The sequence below is a fragment of the Chiloscyllium plagiosum genome, chromosome 37 (assembly GCF_004010195.1).
Source record: "Chiloscyllium plagiosum isolate BGI_BamShark_2017 chromosome 37, ASM401019v2, whole genome shotgun sequence".
Taxonomy (NCBI): Eukaryota; Metazoa; Chordata; class Chondrichthyes; order Orectolobiformes; family Hemiscylliidae; genus Chiloscyllium; species Chiloscyllium plagiosum.
The window spans coordinates 26814478-26833071 of NC_057746.1; the positions used below are offsets into that span (position 1 = coordinate 26814478).

The following is an 18594-nucleotide window of genomic DNA, read 5'->3' on the forward strand; positions in this document are numbered from 1 at the left end:
TAATGAGAGGACTGGAAATATGATTGGTAAAGTTCCCGATTACACCAAAATAGGAGTGCTGTAATTTGTCAAGAGAAATAAAGAGTCTACAAAGTGATATTACAGTGGGCAACAATCTGACAGATGCAATGCAATATTAGAAACTGTGAATTTATAAGTTGACAGGAAGAATAGAAAAGGTGTATATTACTAAAATGGAAAGGGATTGCAAAACCTGGTGGTGCAGGAATATTGTGTATCCTACGCAAGTCACATAATGTTGGGATGCAAGTACAGCAATAAATTAGGAAAGGAAATTAAATATTATAAGTCATTACGTAGAGATGGAATTTGAAGATATAGTGCTCTTGCTGGAAGTCATGGACAAGCACACCAGGATTCGCCTGCTCCTCTGCTCCTCTGAACTTCCGACGGTCTTGCTCTTTATGCCCCTCATTGAAACAGACACGTGACTCTTTGATTTTAGGCGCTGTCTGTTAGGTGATGATTTTATCGCCGCAACTGTGGGTGCATGAACGAGTATATGAACTTTGGTGATGAATTATATGACCTAAAAGTTATTTCTAACTTCAAAACTATGTGAAAAGACGGAATACTTAAATTGTACAATGTTTTTAAGGAGTGAGGGAAAGAGATATCCTTATGCAGCCAATTAGTGCATACTGTTGACCAATAAACGTCTACAAGAATATAAATTTACACATTTAAATAGACATTGCTACAAATTAACTTTCATATAACGATTGCATAGCGAAATGGTAATGCTCTCTTCCAACCACTTTCATCATGCAAAAGATACAGAAGCTTGAATACAGTCACTAACACATTTAAGAACAGATTCTTCCTCGCTATTTTAGACTGTTAAATGGATCACTCTAATTTCAAATAATGTTGATATTGCTAATGCTGATCTTGCATTGCAACTGTAACCTTGTATATCTCATTCTGTCTAAGCACCCTATAATGTGTTTGTTCTTGTTTCCTATGACCTGCCTGTACTGGTCACATAACAAACCGTTTTACTGTACTTAGGCACATGTGACAACAATAAATCAAATCAATTTTTCCTCATCTGAGGCGCTTCAAATTAAACAAAGTTAATGTATGCACAGCTAATAGTATATCCTTTTTCTTCGTCCAGAAACTGCGTCTTTGCCTTCATCTGCTGACTGATAAGGATTTAGTAATGTCGGAGGATGTTGCTTCACCTTATTCTACCTTGAAGATTACGAGTCTTTCCAGTCGGGCTCTGTGAAATGGAAATGAGCGAAACAGAGATGCCTGGCACGATGTTGCCTTCATACTGCCCAAAATCACGTAGTGTATTTCTTTGGAGAAAGTGAGGACTGCAGATGCTGGAGATCAGAGTCAAAAAGTGTGGTGCTGGAGAAGCAGAACTGGTCAGGCAGCATCCGAGAATATTCCGGATGCACTGGCCCTCTGAAGCACATCCCACCCAGACCCCAAACCTGCTTCCCTAACCCTGATTTTCCCATACCTAATCCACCATCCTGCACATCACTGGACAATGCAATTTCGTGTGGTCAGTCTTTCTGATCTGCACATCTGTTGACTGAAGGAGGCAAGCAGAAATCCACGCCGTCACAGGGAGAACCGAAAGACACCCAAGGCTGGAATTGAACTCTGATCCCTGGACCGGCAAGGCAGTGATGCTGACCACTGTGTCAACTTTGGTTATCGATTTGTTCCATGGTTTTCCCGCTGATGATAGATTGTTTATACCTGCTCCCAAATCCAAGAAGAACGAGAGGTGATTTTGGGAAAATGCATGCGATTCTAAGAAACGTTAGTCCATTGGAAGACAGCCTGTCCGCACAATCAAGTACGAGGGACACTGTTTTCGGTTAAGGATTGAAGTTGAGAATTGATTGGAAGAACATTCTTTATTCAGAATGTTGCGAATATTTAGACTCTTCTACACCAGGGGGCGCTGGATGCCGCGGTAAGTGTATTCAGCGCAACAAAAATCAATAGATCATTAGCCACTATATTGGCATTCATGGGCGAATCAGAACTCGTTGAACATCACCTTTTTAAACTTAATTTTAAACCATGATTCGTCTTTTCAAGAGGAAGAGAGTTGCGTATCCCTAATTGCTCTTGCTAGACCACTTTAGAGTTAAGATCCAAATCATTGCAGTCACAAGTCATCTGGAGAAGCTAAGGATGACTGATTTCCGTCCCGAAAATATCTTAATGGATCAGGTAACTTTTTAAAACAATCATGGCAGTTTCATGGCAATACGAAGGAAACTTACAATTCCAGCAAAGTTTTAAGAGTTTAGTTAACACACAGGTGGTGGGATAGAAACCTTTTCTCAGCGACCACTACATTGTTCACCTAGTCACGTTACCGCCCCCTGTGGCAATTTGATCCCTACGCTAGAAATTGGAAGGAATATGCATAATACAAAGCTTCACGTTAAAATAAGATGAAAGAATAAATGTAACAAATTTAATTCAGAGAGGAAATCAAGAGAATTACATTTAACAGCAGTGCTTGATTCTTGGAACTTGTTCAGGTGAAGTTATTGGAACAATATGAAGCGCTCATGTCACTAAAATGCTGTCATATTTTGTTTTACATTGAATAATTAAGGTTTTCCCATAAGAACGTTTACCATAGTTGGATGGGCGTAAAAAAAAATCATCGATAGTAAGGTCTGCGCATGAGAAAAATGGGAAGTTGAATCCGTCAAACGCTACACTCATCACTAAGCTTAGTTTAAAACGACAATGATTCACTCATTAGAAAATGCAAGGTCCATAAGCACTACAAGCGCACTGTTGCATACACGATCTGCTCGTCCTTCCTCGTGGCAGTCGGTAAAGGATCGAACCGAACCCCAGCCAGACTCTGAGCCGGTTGACTCGGTGCCGAATACACAACCGATTCTTCATTACGTTTTGGAAATGGCGCCGACTCACTCACTGCTGGGTTTTCACTGAGCACATGCAACTTTGTGCACGCAGCCTGATCGGGAGGACGGTGGTGGGTGTCTGAGCGACTGATATTTAACTTGGCATAAATCGTGCTATCCGATAAGTCTTGATCCTGCAAATAACCAGATCATTATTTACAGCATTTTCAAATGCAGGATGTCAGGGTTCCTAAGTGAAGAAATATGCAATTAGCTGCAGCAGTAGTATTGATGTGTGATCTTGTGGCCCCATTGCTGTCGGTTCGAATAAATGCTTTCTTTTTCCTTATCGTATTTTGCACAAGCCATAACTGGACAGAATTACACCAATGAAACCCCAGAACGTTTGTTAAGTATGTTATGGACGAGGCCAGACCACTCAAAACATTCTTAAGCAGGCAGCCCAAACCGTAACTTTGCAGTTTGTTTCGGTAAGTGTACGCAGAAACTTACCCAAAGTTAGCTAAGTTGACTCCCAGGTTTTAAAACAGCCAAAAATGCATTCACAAAATTACGAAATGAAACACAAAGAATAAAGAACACCTACAGAACTCAGTCTATCCAAAGTAGACTTAGTTATGCTGTTCTGAATATGCACGACACTTCCAAGATACAAACCCCTTAAACACCGTAAAAACGAAACAAAGGCTACAGGTCGAAGTTAGAAGGACAGCGACTTTAGCAACCTGTTTCCACACAGCTCCACTGCTGAACTGACTCTAATTTAACTTATGCTTTCACAACTGACCTTTCATTATGCAGTTCACTTCTAAAGCTTAAAAACGTTGGCCTAATGTCTCATCTGTTTCCATATAAACAAAAAAAGCCTATTATCTCTGTACCAAACCAGTCGATTCTGAGCCTGAGCGGTTTACGACCCCTCTGAAAAAAACAAAGGGCACATTATCCTTGAGATAAGGAACAGCTTTTAGAAAAAAATGAGCAGCTTTGTGACAAGTACCTGTTTTGATACTATATCTTATTTTGTAAATCTTAGTCCATAATGTGCGGAAAAGCATTTCCTCGACTTCACACAACTGCAGAATGTTCACAGATTGAATAGGGACTGAGCAAATATCCGTGATATTGCAGCTACTTTTTCTTTCTTTCTGACGCTGGTAAATTTATAAAAGCATTTTTACAACAGAAATAGCTCTTCGTTTTCGATGTCACAAGTCGACAATGAGCAATGAAAATTTTACATTCGTCATGGGAATGAGCAAAAATTAACCAGGAAACCAGTTGCATTCCATTTAAGGTGGAAGATGAGGATTTCATTTCACAAACGATTGTCACGAAGGTAGACTGACAACAAGAGTTGGTGCATTGCTCTCTCAGCTTCTAGACCTCAATTCGATCTAAGCCCACAGCACGCAAGCGACAAGGCTGATTGGGTTAAAGTTTAGACACTTTAAAGCAACCATAGTCTGTACTCGCCGTCAGGAATCATGGTAGTTAAATCACGATGTTGTGCCGAACACGACGCGAAATTAAACCAATCCCTTCTGCCTGCACTTCATCCATGTCCTTCCGCTCCTTGCATACTAATGTGTTTATCTTAAAGTCCCTTAAACGCCCCTTCCGTATCTGCCTCCACCAACACCCTTGTCAGCGCATTCAACACTCCTCCCACTCTCTGTTAAAAAAAACTTGCTTCTCACACCTCCTTTGAACTTTCTCCCTCTCACCTTAAATGCATGCCCGAGTTTTAAACATTTCCACTCTGGGAAAAAGATTCTGACCGTCAACTCTATCTATGAACCTCATAACTTTAAAGATTTCTATAAAGTCTCCCCTCAGCCTCCGCCGGTCCGGAGAAAACAAGTCGAGTTTTTTGTAGACTGTTCCTTATAAGTCGTACCCTGTAAACCACGCAGCATCCTGGTAAACCTCTTCTGTACCATTTCCAAAGCCTCCAGATCGCTCTGCAATGTGGCGACCAGAATTGAACGCAATACTCTAAGTATGGTCTAATTAAAGTCTTATATAGCTGAAGCATGGCATCCTAAATCCTGTATTCAGTTCCCCTATCAATAAAGGCAAGCATGGCATACGCCTTCTTTACCACCCTATCTATTTGCGTGGCAACTTTCAGGAGTGATGTAATCGAATTTAGGTGACGTAACGTACAATTTAAAAAGAAACAGTTTGCGGTGATGTCTTTAATGTAAAAAAGTCTATAAGAAACGAAAACTGACCACTAGCTGAATGCAAGGAGGAAAACTATTTTCTTCTATGGTAAGAAAAAATATTGAGAGCATAGATATTGGGCGGACTCTAACGATTTGAAAACAGAACTTATAAAAGTGATTCCGCTTTCATGGCTTGAACCATGGAACCACCAGAGTCAGTTATTATCTTCGCCTGTTAATAATACGTTAAAATGGATTTGTGCTTCACAATAAAATTATTATCCCCCTCGAGAATAAGAACAATCGAATAATAGAATATTAGATTCCTACAGTGTGGAAGCAGGCCATTCGGCTCATAGAGCCCGCACCGACCATCCGAACAGCATCCCAACCAGACTCAACTCACGAGCATATCCCTGTAATCCTGCATTTCCAATGTCTAACCCAAATAGCCTGCACATTCCTGGACACTATGGGAAATTTAGCACGGCCAATACACCTAACCTACACACGTGTGGACTGGAAACCGACGCAGACACGGGAAGATTGTGCAAACTCCATACATACCAGATTTTTCAGTCTGGAGGCTTCAGTTATACATAGCTCATTTGCAACTTGCTCTCTAGTTCCATTATCTGTAAAAGTTTTTAATCGATTAGATAACTTAAAGCTGGAACAAAATTAACATTTACATAAATGCATTACTACAGTCAAGACATTATGCGAGGAAAGATCAATAACTTTTGTATTTCTTTACATTTTGATTTTGGTGGTTCAGGGCAGCTAGATACAGGCAAAAAAATGTTGGCCTAGCCAGTAACATCTGTGCCCCACCAGAGAATATATTGAAAGTAAAATGTGTCTTTGCATGTCAAAAACGTTGGCATGTGAGGGTTGGTTACTTTTTTGAAGTATTTTTCTTTTTGAAAAAGAACAGAGATTTTAGTGGTTCTTCCAGATAACGACTTCGCGTAGTACTATGATATCTTGAAAAGTGTCCATATTATAGAAGAGGAGTTGCTGGACGTCTTAAAACGTACAAAGTTCGATAAATCCCCAGGACCGGATTAGATGCATCATAAAACTTTGTAGAAACTTCGGGAAGTGATTGCTGGGCCCCTTGCTGAGACATTTGTATCATTGCTAGCTACTGGAAGACTGGAAGTTGGCTTACGTGGTGAAATTACTTAAGAAAAGTGATAATGAGAGATCAGGAAACCATAGACTAGTGAGCCTGACGTGAATAGTGGGCAAGTTTTCGGAGGATATTCTGTGGGACAGAATGTAGGTGCATTTGGAAAGGCGAGGACTGATTAAGTATAGTCAAAATGCCTTTGTGCATGGGAATTCGTGGCTCACTAACTTGACTGAGGTTTTGAAGAAGTGACGAATAAGGTTAATGAAGGGAAGACAGTGGATGTTGTCTATATGAACTTTAGTAAAGCATTCAACAAGGTTCTGCATGATAGATTGGTTAACAAGGTTAGATCACATGGAATCCTGGGGAATTAGCGACTTGAATACAAAATTGGCTGTAAGGTAGGATACAGAGGGTATTGGGAGAAGGTTGCTTTTCCGACTGAAGGTCTGTGACCAACTGTGTGCCAATGCTAGGTCCACCGCTTTTCATCATTTATATAAATGATTTGGCGTGAATATAGAAGGTATGGTTAGTAAGTGTGCAGATGACATCAAAATTGGAGGTGTAGTGGACAGCGAAGAAGGCTACCTCAAAGCTCACGGAATCTCGATCAGAAAGGCTGAGAAATGGCAGATGGAGCTTAATGTAGATAAATATGAGGTGCTGCATTTTGGGAGGGCAAACCAGAGCAGGATTTATGCATTTAATGGTAAGGTCCTGGGGAGTGCTGCTGAATAAAGAAACCTTGGAGGGCAGGTACGTAGTTCTTTGAAAGTGGAGTCGCAGGCCGACAGGAAAACGAAGATGGTGTTCACCTTTATTGGTCAGTGCATTACGTATGGCGGTTGGGAGGTCATGTTGCGGCTATACAACATATTGGTTAGGCCACTTTTGGGGTACAGCGTTCTGGTCTCCCTGCTTTAGGAAAGATCTTGTTAAACTTGAAAGAATTCAGAAAAGATTTACAAAGATTTTGCCAGAATTGGAGGGTTTGAGATACGGGAGATGCTCAATAGGTTGGAGCTATTTTAACTGGAGTGTCAGAGGCTGAGGGGAGACCTTATAGTAGTTTATAAAATCATTAATTCAAAACTAGAGGACATAGGTTTAAAGTAAGAGGGGAAAGATTTTAAAGGAACCTTAGGGGCAGCATTTTCATACAGAAAATGATGCGTGTATTGAATTAACTGCCAGAGGAAGTGATGAAGAATGGTAAAATTACAAGATTTAAAGGGCAAACAGATGGGTCCATGAATAGGAAGGGTTTAGAGCAATACGGGCCAAATGCTAGCAAATGGAACCGAATTAATTTAGAATATCTGGTCGGCATGGATGAGTTGAACAAAAGGATTTGTTTCTGTACTATATTTCTCTGTGACTTTGTGGCACTGCTCAGAGTGTGAGTAGAAGTAGAATTCTGTGGTGTGCCAATGGGAAGTTGTTTATACATATAACAGTTTATGGCAAGTGAATAAATATGAAGGCCAGTAGATTGTTTTTAATCTATAATCATCAAGATTGATTTTGGTTTAAAAACCCGGAGTCTGATAGTTTCTAGGGCAGTATCAGAGGCACTTAACTGAGCTCAGGGACAATTAAAGTTCGCCTTATAGAAAGGAAATTTTCAGAGCAAGTCAGGGAATTTATTATCTCAGTCAATTTTTTGTTGTGTAGCTTTCAAGTCAGAAGAGCACAGTTAGGAATCTGCATGGTATTGGAAGCTGAGAAAATCTAAGGTTTAAGTGTTGTGGATACCACTGAAAGAAGATCTTCGCAGTTTACAAAAAGAAATTAGGGAGAATCAGTTAAGTGAAATGTCAGTATTTGATGTATTGAGCTTCCTACTCCAGATTTGATTCTTTGTAAAGGACAGTGTCAACAAACTCATGAAAATGCTGTTTTGTTGTGGTTTGTCTTTTTAAGGATTTTTTAAAATATGCTTGGATGTCTTGGGTTTCATTTATTTTTTTCTTTGCAAGAAACTTATATTGTTAAATAAGCTTTGAGTTTCGTGTGACTAATTTCAGTCATTGGTCACCATGTTAACTAAAGTGTATAGATAAATATATGATCTATCAATCCATGTTTCGTTCTGGCACCTTATTCATTCAGTAATATCATCAGCTGGTGTAATGAAAACTTTAAGAACAAATGTTTCAGTATTTTCATTCATTTAACTTCGCAAATAATGATATCTAGCCTATTGGGGCGGAATGATGGCACAGTGGTTAGCACTGCTGCCTCTCATTATCAGGGACCGGGGGTTTAAGTTGACCCTTGGATGTTTGACTGCGTGGAGTTTGCACGGTCTTCCCGTGTCCGCATGGGTTTCCTCTGACAGTCGGATGATGTAGAGGTTAAGTGGATTAGCCATGCTAAATTGCCCCGTTGTGTTCAGGGATGTGTAAGCAAGGTGACTGACAGGGATAGGGTGGGAAGATGGGCCTAGGTGGGATACTGTTGGGAAGGATGGTGCAGACTCGATAGATCAAAAAGTCTCTATCTGCATTGTATGAATTCTATGAATCTAACTTGCCATTGTTTATTATCTTGCAAGGTGGTAAGAGTGCAGGTGTGAGATTACCTCTAATCCAAACATTTAAAACTATAATACAATAATGAAACTTCATGTGGGGTTCGAAGTTGAACATTGAAATACATTTTAAACGTGACAAATGTATCGCTGATGCTGTAATGATTTTGTGTTCTTGTCTTTCTGATACAAGCGTAAGTATTATAATTTCCTGGTTTGCTTACTTCCACTATTCCTTTATAGGGCTCTCCCCTTCGCTCTCCTTTTCAAGAGTTTGCTTTCATCAACAAATAATTTGGCCAGTTATGCCGGCAGCACAGAGAAGATTTGCAAGTATGATACTAAAAATATGCAGACATATGCATCGACAAAGGCTGAATATCTTCTCTTGAGAAAAGAAGATTGAAGCATGAATTTAGGGAATTCTTTAAAATTATGAAAGCTTTCTTACAATCGATACAAGGAAATTCTTCCTTTTATGGGCAAAAGCTTAGATAGAAGTCACCAATACAAGATCACCATTAAGTATTTTAAGAGGAAATCGAGAAGCAACTTATTTCTGTAAACTATGACAAGAGCGTGAAGCCTATTACCACAGTGTGCTTGAATCGAATAATAGATCTATAATTAAAAGTAATCTAGAAAAACACAGAAAGAGATATTAAAATTACTAGATTTATTAATTGTGATGATAATAGATCGGAAGAAGTTCAAGAAGAGAACACTAAGTGGTCGCTCATTGTATGTTGTTTTGTAGTTGAGTTCAGTACTTACAAGGAGGTCTGCTACTGTGCCGAGTAGAGAACATTTTGATTATGATTAAAGCGACCGGCACCAGGACCACCACTGAAAATATAAGCAGATTGGTGTTCCACTGATATGGAGATGGTGTTTCTTCAGAATCAATATGAGCTGCAAATAGGGGGGAGAAAAGCTATTTATTTCTTAATGTCTTCCCACTTCTCTTTGTGTTCTTAGTAGTGGCTATATTGGTTTCATGTTTAATTTAAAAGCTGCAAATGATAGCAGGGCACCTAGATCGTGAGTAGATAAAACAAAAAACTAAGTATCTTTTCATCATCCTGTTCTGTGCTATTCACTGCAGTTATTTTTAGTCTGTTATAATTAAGATAAACTTGTACAAAATAAGCACAAACAAGATCAGCAGCCAAAGCCACAATAAAGATTCAGTTGGGTGAGTGCAAGGCGTTAGAGTGGAGGAGGGGCAGATGTAGATTGTAGTAACAGAGGGAGGTGAAAGCATTGTACATTGTGCTGTGTATCGCTTCATTTTTCTCACTTACAGTCTATTTTAGAACAAAAACCGCTTGTCATATAAATTGCTTACTTTCCACTAATTTGACCTTAGCAACGCAGTACGGATTCAAAATGGATTCAAAAATCCTGTTACTCTGAATCTAATATATAAATAATCATAAATTAAATATCAATAACTATGCACCAGCCATCTTCTACCCGATTAAATCATCAATTAGAATAAGACAATTCCAGTTTACACTTTGCAGCTTAGATCCTCTCCATGCTACTTTGTGAAGATCATAGAGATTGCTGACCGCATTGAAACTATCTTAAGTTCCATATCATGTGGAACAACTAGCCAGCTATTAGTCAATTATGATGTAATGTATGATGGCTGTAGCAAGTCATTTTTTTAACGAAGCAGCTTCCTGAAATGAAAAAGGAAAGGAAAGGATATTTCGAGCTCATGGTCCCTTCTTCATTATTATGTAGTCACATACCAGTTGACAAATGTGTAACCATGCACTTCAAACATGTTAATTAATTCAGTCCAAATAAAATCAATTATCCTGTTTTGTTATGGTTTCATCAGGTCATTCGTTATTCTACATGACAGATATCAAGATATTGCACCAGCACTACCATTTATTGCCAAGTTGGAATGTGGGAATCATTGCCTAGGCCAGCATTTATTACACCTCTGCTATCCAATGTTGCCTTGAAGAGTTGGCAGTGTGCCTCCCTTTTGGCAAATAAGTGGTTTGCTAGGTCGGTTGGGATAGACTATTAAAGGTCGAGAACATTGTAATTCTACTTTCAGGGAGCTATGGACTTGAACCCCCAAGATCCCTCTGTACATCAGCGCTGTTCGGAGTCCTGCCATTAATTGCATATCTTTCCTTAACATTTGATCTCCCTAGGCACAACACTTCACACTTAGATGAATTAACTTGCATCTGCTATTTCTCTGCCCACATCTGCAACTGATCTATAACCTAATGTGTCCTTTGACTACATTCTACATTATCCACAACCCAACTGATCTTTGTATTATTTGCAAAATTAATAACTCACTCGTCTACATTTTCATCCAACTCATATGTATATCACAAACAACAGACGTCCCAGTGCAGATACCCGCAGAACACCACGAGTCACAGACCTTCAGCCTGAAAACAACCTTCCATTACTACCCTATGCCTTCTATGGGCAAGCCAATTCTGAATCCACGTAACCAAGTCACAGTAGATCCCTTGCATCTTAATTTTCTACATGAGCCTATCGCCAGGAACCTTGTCGAAAGCCTTACTAAAATCCATGTAGACAACATCCACTGCTCTACCCTCATTGATCACTTTTGCCATGGTCTTGATAAATTCAAATCAGGTTAATAAAACATGACCTGCCCTGCGAAAGCCATGCTGACTACCCCGAATTAAGCCATACTTTTCCAAATGTATGTAACTCCTATCTCTAAGAAATCTCTCCACCAGCTTCTCAACCACAGATGTGAGGCTCACTGGTCGATAATTTCCTGCAATTTCCCTATTTCCCTTCTTTAATAGTGGAACAACATTAGCCACTCACCAGTTCTCTGGGACCTCTCCAGTGGCTGGTGAGGATGCAAAGATCTTGGTCAAGGTCCCAGCAATTTCCTCTCTTGCGTCTCTCACTTACTTAGGGTAGATACCAATTGCGCCGCGAGGACTTATCCATCTCAATGCGCTTCAAAAGAACTAACACCACTTCTTTCTTGATCTCAAAATGCCCTAGCATGTTAGCATGCACCACACAAATGTCGCTTTCCTCCATATACTTCTCCTGGGTGCAATGCACTTATTTAGGATCTCACCCACATCTTCTGCCTCTAAGTGTAAGTACCCTCTTTTATCCTAAGTGATCCTACCTCCTCCCAACAGTTATCCTCTTGTTTTTAATGTATATATAGAATATCTTGGGATTATGTATAAACCTACTTACTGAGGTTATTTTATGGACCCTTCTTGCTCTCCTAATTCCCTGCTTCGGTTCTTTCCTGCTTTCTTTATATCCTGTTTTCCACATGGGCCTTGCCTGCTTTTAACTTCTTGAACCTTACCTATGCTTTTTTTTTCCTTTTCAATAAATTCACCACCTCCCTCGCTTATCCAAGGATCCCTCACCTTGCCATCCATGTCATCCTTACTGAAACATGCCAGTCTTGAACTCTTATCAACAGGTCTTTAAATGATTCCCACATTTCAAATGTGTACTTGCTTAATAACAGCTCCTCCCAATTAACATTCCCTAGTTCCTGCCAAATACTGATGTAACTTGCCCTTTCCCAATTTAGTATATTGCCACATGGTTCTGACTTATTCATAGCTACCTTAAAACTTAAGAAGATAGTTTCCAAAATACTCCCCCACTGGAAGGTAGGACATCTGATCAGGATTATTAACAGTACAAGGTCCAGTATGCTCCCTCCGCCACGTCTCTCCATCCCGCTTCCCCAAGTTGGACTATCCACATACTGTTTCAAGAAACCCTCTTGGATGCACTGCCCCGTCCTAGCCTCTTACTCGAAGAGAGTCCAAGTCAGTATTGGGGAATTTATATTCAACCATGCTGACAAATCTGTTTTTGTTGCATCTTTCCAAAATCTGCCTACATATTTGTTTCTCAGTATCTTGGTGCTGTTGGTAGGAGGTGTGTGTGTGTGTGTGTGGGGTGGGGGGGGGGGGGAGTTTGGTAGGGAAAGGGGTACAGCGGGGGCCTATAATAAAATCCTATCAGAGTGATCGTACCCATCTTATTTTTGACCTCTACCTTTACTGCCTAAATGGATGAACCCTCCAGTATGTCCTTCCTGAATGCAGATGTAACATTCTCCCGAAGTAGTAATGCAAATATTCCAACTCCTTTACCTTCTCCTTTATCTCGTCTAAAACATCAAAACGCTGAAATGTTGAGCATCCAATCCTTGCCTTTCTCTCAACCAAGTCTCTGTAATAGTCCCATGTAAAGATCCAGGTTGTAGGCTCATCTGCTCTACCTACAATACTCCTTGCATTGAAATAAATACATTTCAACCCGTTAATACCATCGTGTTCATTGACCTGACTCTGCTTCTCCTTTCTTTCTGATGTACTGATCGTAACATGTACCGTCTTCTCAATCCCTGCATTTGTTGACATCTGCTGTAGTTCCCAACCCCCTGCCACACTGTTTAAACCCTCCTGCATAGCACTAGCGAACCTCCCTGCAAGGGTATTTGCTCCCCTCTAGTAGGTACAACCTGTCCCTCTTATGCAGGTCACTCCTGCCCCAGACGCGGTCCCAATGATCCAAGAACGTGAAACCCTGCTCCTTGCACCAGCTCCTTATCCACACATTCATCACTATCTTACTGTCCTTTGTCTCAGGTGCACTTGGCACTGAGATTACTACCCTTGAGTTCCTGCTTTTCAGCCTCTTTCTTAACTCCCTGTACTCACTCCGTAGCACCCCAACCCTCTTTCTACCTATGTCGTTGGTACCAATGTGCACAACAACCTGTGCACAATGTGCACAGCTGCTCATCCTCCAAGTTTCCATTTATATATTTCTTTTGGGGTGGGGAGAGGCATAGGGTTCAAGTGTGGATCAATCTCCGATGAAAGTGACAAATTTACCATTTACTGTGACTCTTGTGCCTTCTCCAGTTCCGAGCCCACAGTTCAAGACTTTGACCTGGCAGTAATAAGTTCCTGTATCGTTCAGTTTCATCCTGGTTATTGATATAGATGCTAGTTTCAAGTTGAGGAAGGCAGATTTGCCTGCTTCTTGGACACGTCCGATATATCCTGTGCAGTTGTTACAAACATTACACATCTTGCGATCTTTGTACCATGTGTAGGCACCAACCAGCGTGTTTTCTGAATGGGTGGCATCCACACTAAATTTGCAGTGTAGATTCAATGTGTCACCTATGGCAACGTTAATCCAGGCCGGGGTTTGCTTGACTGTGACCTTGGAGTCAGTGATTCCTGTAAAGACAAGAATTCATGGATAATCACGCCGTTCTACATTGTGTGCCTTTCAGTAGCAGCAGATAGTCTCAGTCAAAAAAATTCTACTCTGAATGAAATAACAGCAACCTCTCGGTTTATGAAGATAGAAGCCGTTTGCTAAGTAATGAATAACAAATTTCACTTCCTGAGTTTCAATCATTATTGATGCCCTTTGATTTGCCCGCAGACATTGCCAGAACTACTGACTATTTCCAGTATTTTCGACCTTTCACTCAGATTTACACACAATGAGAAACTTGGTTTTCTGCCCTAACTCGGATCCATAAACATACCGGGGAATGAGCTTCCAACTGTCTTGATTTGTGGACACTGAACGAACAGTTTCCCTTTCACAGACAAACCAGTGGCTGCCTTAAAACAATTAAAGCTGCTTCTGTAAAATTGTCGTTCATCCACGTTGTTGCACAAAAAAGCGCTCATTTCACGCTTTAATCCTAATTATCTTTTGCATTTATTTTGCGGCTTGAGTTATCGATGGGGCACCGGGGTGGAAATGAGGTAATAAATTAAAATCCAAAGTAATTAACAGTGTACCGTTTTTAGATTTGGCGGCCAAACGCAACACTACCTTTGTCCTCGAGCCAACGAGGGTTGAGTGTCAAATTATCTTTTAAATGAATATTCTTATTCCACGAGATGGACAGTTTGAAGTGTTGTCTCAATTGCAGATGGAAAAGCGAGTAACTGGACAGTTAACTTTTCAATCGATAAAATGGTCAACTATTTTGCAAGTGAGGTGCCAGAAGACAACCATTTAATATAGGTGAAGAAGTTGATGGGGTCCTACTGCTTTGCATCTCTTGAATATCATCACTGTTCATAGAGTCATAGACCTACTCGGAAGTCTGTAAAAGCTGTCCAAATTCTTGCCAATAGAATGCAAAACTGACTTTACACGAGAGTTACTTAAATGTATTGCTAATTAGGCCCACCTCGACTGCGACCAGAACAGGCCGTCAAAGGCGTTCTGAGAACTGAAACCGCATGAATCGCACTGGGCTGCAAGGGGGTGCACGCTGACTCTCCACTCACGAACTTGATCACAAGTGGTGCAGCTCTCGGAACGTTCCGATTCTCTTATCTATTTGAAGCATATTGACTGGTTTGTTTTAAGTTTTTTTTATTTTACTAACAATTAAATGAACCATACCGAATTGTATTTATATCGTGTCTTTATGTTAAGAAACCTCAAGGTCGGCTTCAAATTAGGCTCAGATTATTTGCCAAGAAAATCGATCCGCAAATTGTGTAGCTCTGCAATTTGTCTCAGTGTCGGTGTGGACTGGGATGACACGAGAGACAGGAGCGTCACGGACCCGGATTTGATTCCAGTCCTACATGACTGTGTGGAGTTTGCAAGCACGTGCGCAGTTTCTCCCCGGCTCGGGTTTCCTCCCAGGTTCCAACATCGTGCAACTTAAGTGAATTTGCTGTGCTGAAATTGTCTGTAGTGTTCAGGGATGTGCAGGCTAGATGGATTAGCCATGGTAAATATCAGAGTCATACAGATGTACAGCACAAAAACAGACTCTCGATCCACGCCGACGAGATACTAAATTAATCTGATTCCATTTGCCAGCAATTGACTCATGCATCTTTAAACCTTCCCTGTTCATAAACCTATCCAGGTGCCTTTTAAATGTGTAAATTGCACTAGTCTCCACCATTCCCTCTGGCAGTTCATTCCAGACAGGTACCACCCTTGAGATCTCTTTCATATCTTTCTCTTCTCACCTTAAACCTATGCTCTTTAGTTTTGGACAACACTCCGCTCCCCCCTCCCCCCATCCTAGGAAAAATAATCGCCTTATCCATGCTGCTCTTGATTTTATAAACTTTTATAAGGTCACCCTTCAGCCTCGATGCTCCAGGGAAAATAGCCCGAGCCAGGGTATAGTGAAGGGCTAGATGTGGATGGGATGCTCTTCGGAGAATCGGCGCGGACTCGATGGGCTGAATAGCCTTCTCTCGTACTGTAGGAATTGAATGATTCTGTCCTGATTTCCTGAGCATTGATTGAACTAATAACTGGAAATGACGGCTATGGAACCGCGAAATCCGTGAAAGCAGAATGAATGGAGAAAACCCTGGAAGAAGACAGCCAAGTTTACGAATGGGGGGCACCGTCGGGGTTGGATTCTTCGTTAAAAGGAGTCGGGTGCGCGTTATAAAACTCGCACGATTTTCTATTAGACTTCCCGACGCTGGGGCACATTGCATTGCCCCATCACCTCTGGAGCAACCTGACCGCTCAGGATTTCAGGGAATTTGGAAATGACCAACTCCTTTCTCTTGTATAATCCTAATCCACGAGGGATTGGACGGTCACTGAGACAAATTACACAGGTATGCAATTAGCGAAGGGATTTTTTTGAGCAATTAATCTGAACCTATTTTGATCCTGCTCGGAAGATTTCTTATCTTAAAAACACTATATAAATACAAATAAATTTGTTGGTTGCATCTTGTAGTACAGAATTAAAGATTTGCTTTATATGTTCGTGTACGTATAGGCTATACGTGTCTGCAAAACTGCACATATTATCTGTGTGCGTGTATGGATATGCGTGTTAGTGGGATTCCCTTCAAATGCAAAAATGTCCATGATTGCGGATTACTCACTCGGGAACATCAGCAAGAGCCAAATGAATCGATTCCATAACATAGTCCCTCGGCTACCTATTAATAACAAAAGAGTTTATTTTAAGAACATTTTAGCAGATATCCATTCTACATCGTCAAAAAAATATTAGTGACGTACCTAACTATTATCTTTTATTATCTTTATCTTACTACAATCGGGGAGAAAGAAACATAAAATATAAGAATCCTACATAAACTTAAAAATCACACAACACCAGGTTATAGTCCAACAGGTTTAATTGGAAGCACTAGCTTTTGGAGCGCTGCTCCTGCTTCTAATTCACATGTTAGTAGAAAACACGGCAAAAAATGCGTACACAGCAAGCTCCCGCAAAAAGCGCTAATATTTGATTAGATTCCCTACAGTGTGGAAACAGGCCCTTCGGCCCAACGACTCACACCGACCCTCTGAAGAGTAAACCACCAAGACCAGTTTCTCTGAGTCATGCACCTAGCACTATGGCAACTTAACATGGCCAATTCACCTGAAATGCACATCTTTGGGCTGTGGGAGGAAACCCACGCAGACACGGGGAGAAGGTGCAAACTCCACACAGTCAGTCACCCGAGGCTGGAATAGAACTCTGGAGCTGTGAGGCAGCAGTAGTAACCACTGATCCACCGTGCCGCCTTTTTCTTTTCCTGCTGCTTAAGGGAGAATTATTTCCCCAGGACACTGAGGGCTCTCAATTCGCTCTCCATCTTAATTGGCCACGCACACCTGAGAAGGCGGAAAAAGTCCCTACTGGACATGAATCTGAATGAAGGCACCTCTGACAGCGCAAAACCCCTTACCACCTACATTTTACTGTCAGTGTGAATATTAGAGATGAAGCTTTGGATCGATACTTGGACCTTCAACCTTCCAACTCAAAGGTTTGTGTGTGTGTGTGTGCGTATGCAACTAAGTGAGACACGGCTGACAGAGCCGTAGAATCTTAGAAATTTTCCAGCATGAGAAAGGTTTTCGGCCCATTGTGTCCGCTCGTTAAAATTCAAGCAGTTAGTATTTCAAATTACCATAATAATAATCATTTTTAGCTTAGGTATAATAGGGCATTCCTGCATTAGATCTATCAAACGAAAGAAACTCGCCGCTCGGTCGAAATGACTGCTACATTGCTCACAGATCGAATGAAACAATACCTTCCGATGACAATTGCAGCACCGTAACTTCAGTTGATCTCAAAGGTAGAATATTGATCACTCATTGATATAATTGTGACAGGCTTCTTTCGACGTCATTTCCGGTTACAGTTTTTGCCCTGTTTCGGAAATGCGCCTGCGCCGTCTTGCACAAGTTCGCGATGTATCAGACAGTTTAATGAATGAATCCAAGCGTCGGGATGCCAACACAAATTAATAGCCTGTGTGATCGTGGTCATCGTTTAGATCACGTGTTGTTATTGAAATTTGCTCCTGATCATTTCTGACAATTTAAGAATATCTATATGTCCCTATTTATTTTTGAGATGTAAGCAACATTTAGATTTCTGAGACATATATAATGTTCTAGTGCGTTACACACATCTTGTACTTGCTGCCTACATTTATTTAATATTATCACTTGTTCATTTATTCTTTCACCTTAAAATTATGTCCCCATGTCTTGAACTCCCCGACCCTATGGGAAATGACACCTGCCATTCACATTATCTGTACTCCTCTTGATTTTATAAACCTCGTTAACATCAGCCTTCTATGCTCCATGGACCTGGCAATGTGCTCTTTTACTGCCGCCACAGCGCCATCGCTTCCGCGTCTACCATCCCCCAGCTGGAGACGGTCAAGCTGCGCGGATTCCGCACCTCCTCCGACAGTAGACGTCGACTGACAGGTCCTGGCTCCGAATGAACAGACGGGATCCTGTCGCCACCCAAGATGGAGCGGG

The 18594-nt window shown here is 40.9% G+C and overlaps 1 protein-coding gene across 1 annotated transcript; it reads right to left on the reverse strand.

Moving 5' to 3' along the window:
* Positions 1-2456: 2456 nt before the first annotated feature.
* LOC122541177 lies at positions 2457-17902 on the reverse strand. The gene is made up of 6 exons (XM_043677803.1): positions 17850-17902; positions 16683-16739; positions 13662-14015; positions 9523-9660; positions 5642-5709; positions 2457-3076 (listed from the first exon to the last, which is right to left on the reverse strand). Exons 2-6 carry the CDS (start codon positions 16723-16725, stop codon positions 2795-2797), a joined length of 885 nt encoding a protein of 294 aa, XP_043533738.1. The 5' UTR covers positions 16726-16739; positions 17850-17902; the 3' UTR covers positions 2457-2794.
* Positions 17903-18594: the final 692 nt, after the last annotated feature.

Bases quoted from the DNA above. Each gene is read 5' to 3' on its own strand.
- LOC122541177 (XM_043677803.1), bottom strand. From the start codon at position 16,725: ATGTTATGGAATCGATTCATTTGGCTCTTGCTGATGTTCCCGA. The intron at 5,710-9,522 runs GTAAGTACTGAA...AAACTTTTACAG, and splicing joins GCACAGTAGCAGACCTCCTT to ATAATGGAACTAGAGAGCAA. The intron at 3,077-5,641 runs GTATGTATGGAG...GGTTATTTGCAG, and splicing joins CCTCCAGACTGAAAAATCTG to GATCAAGACTTATCGGATAG.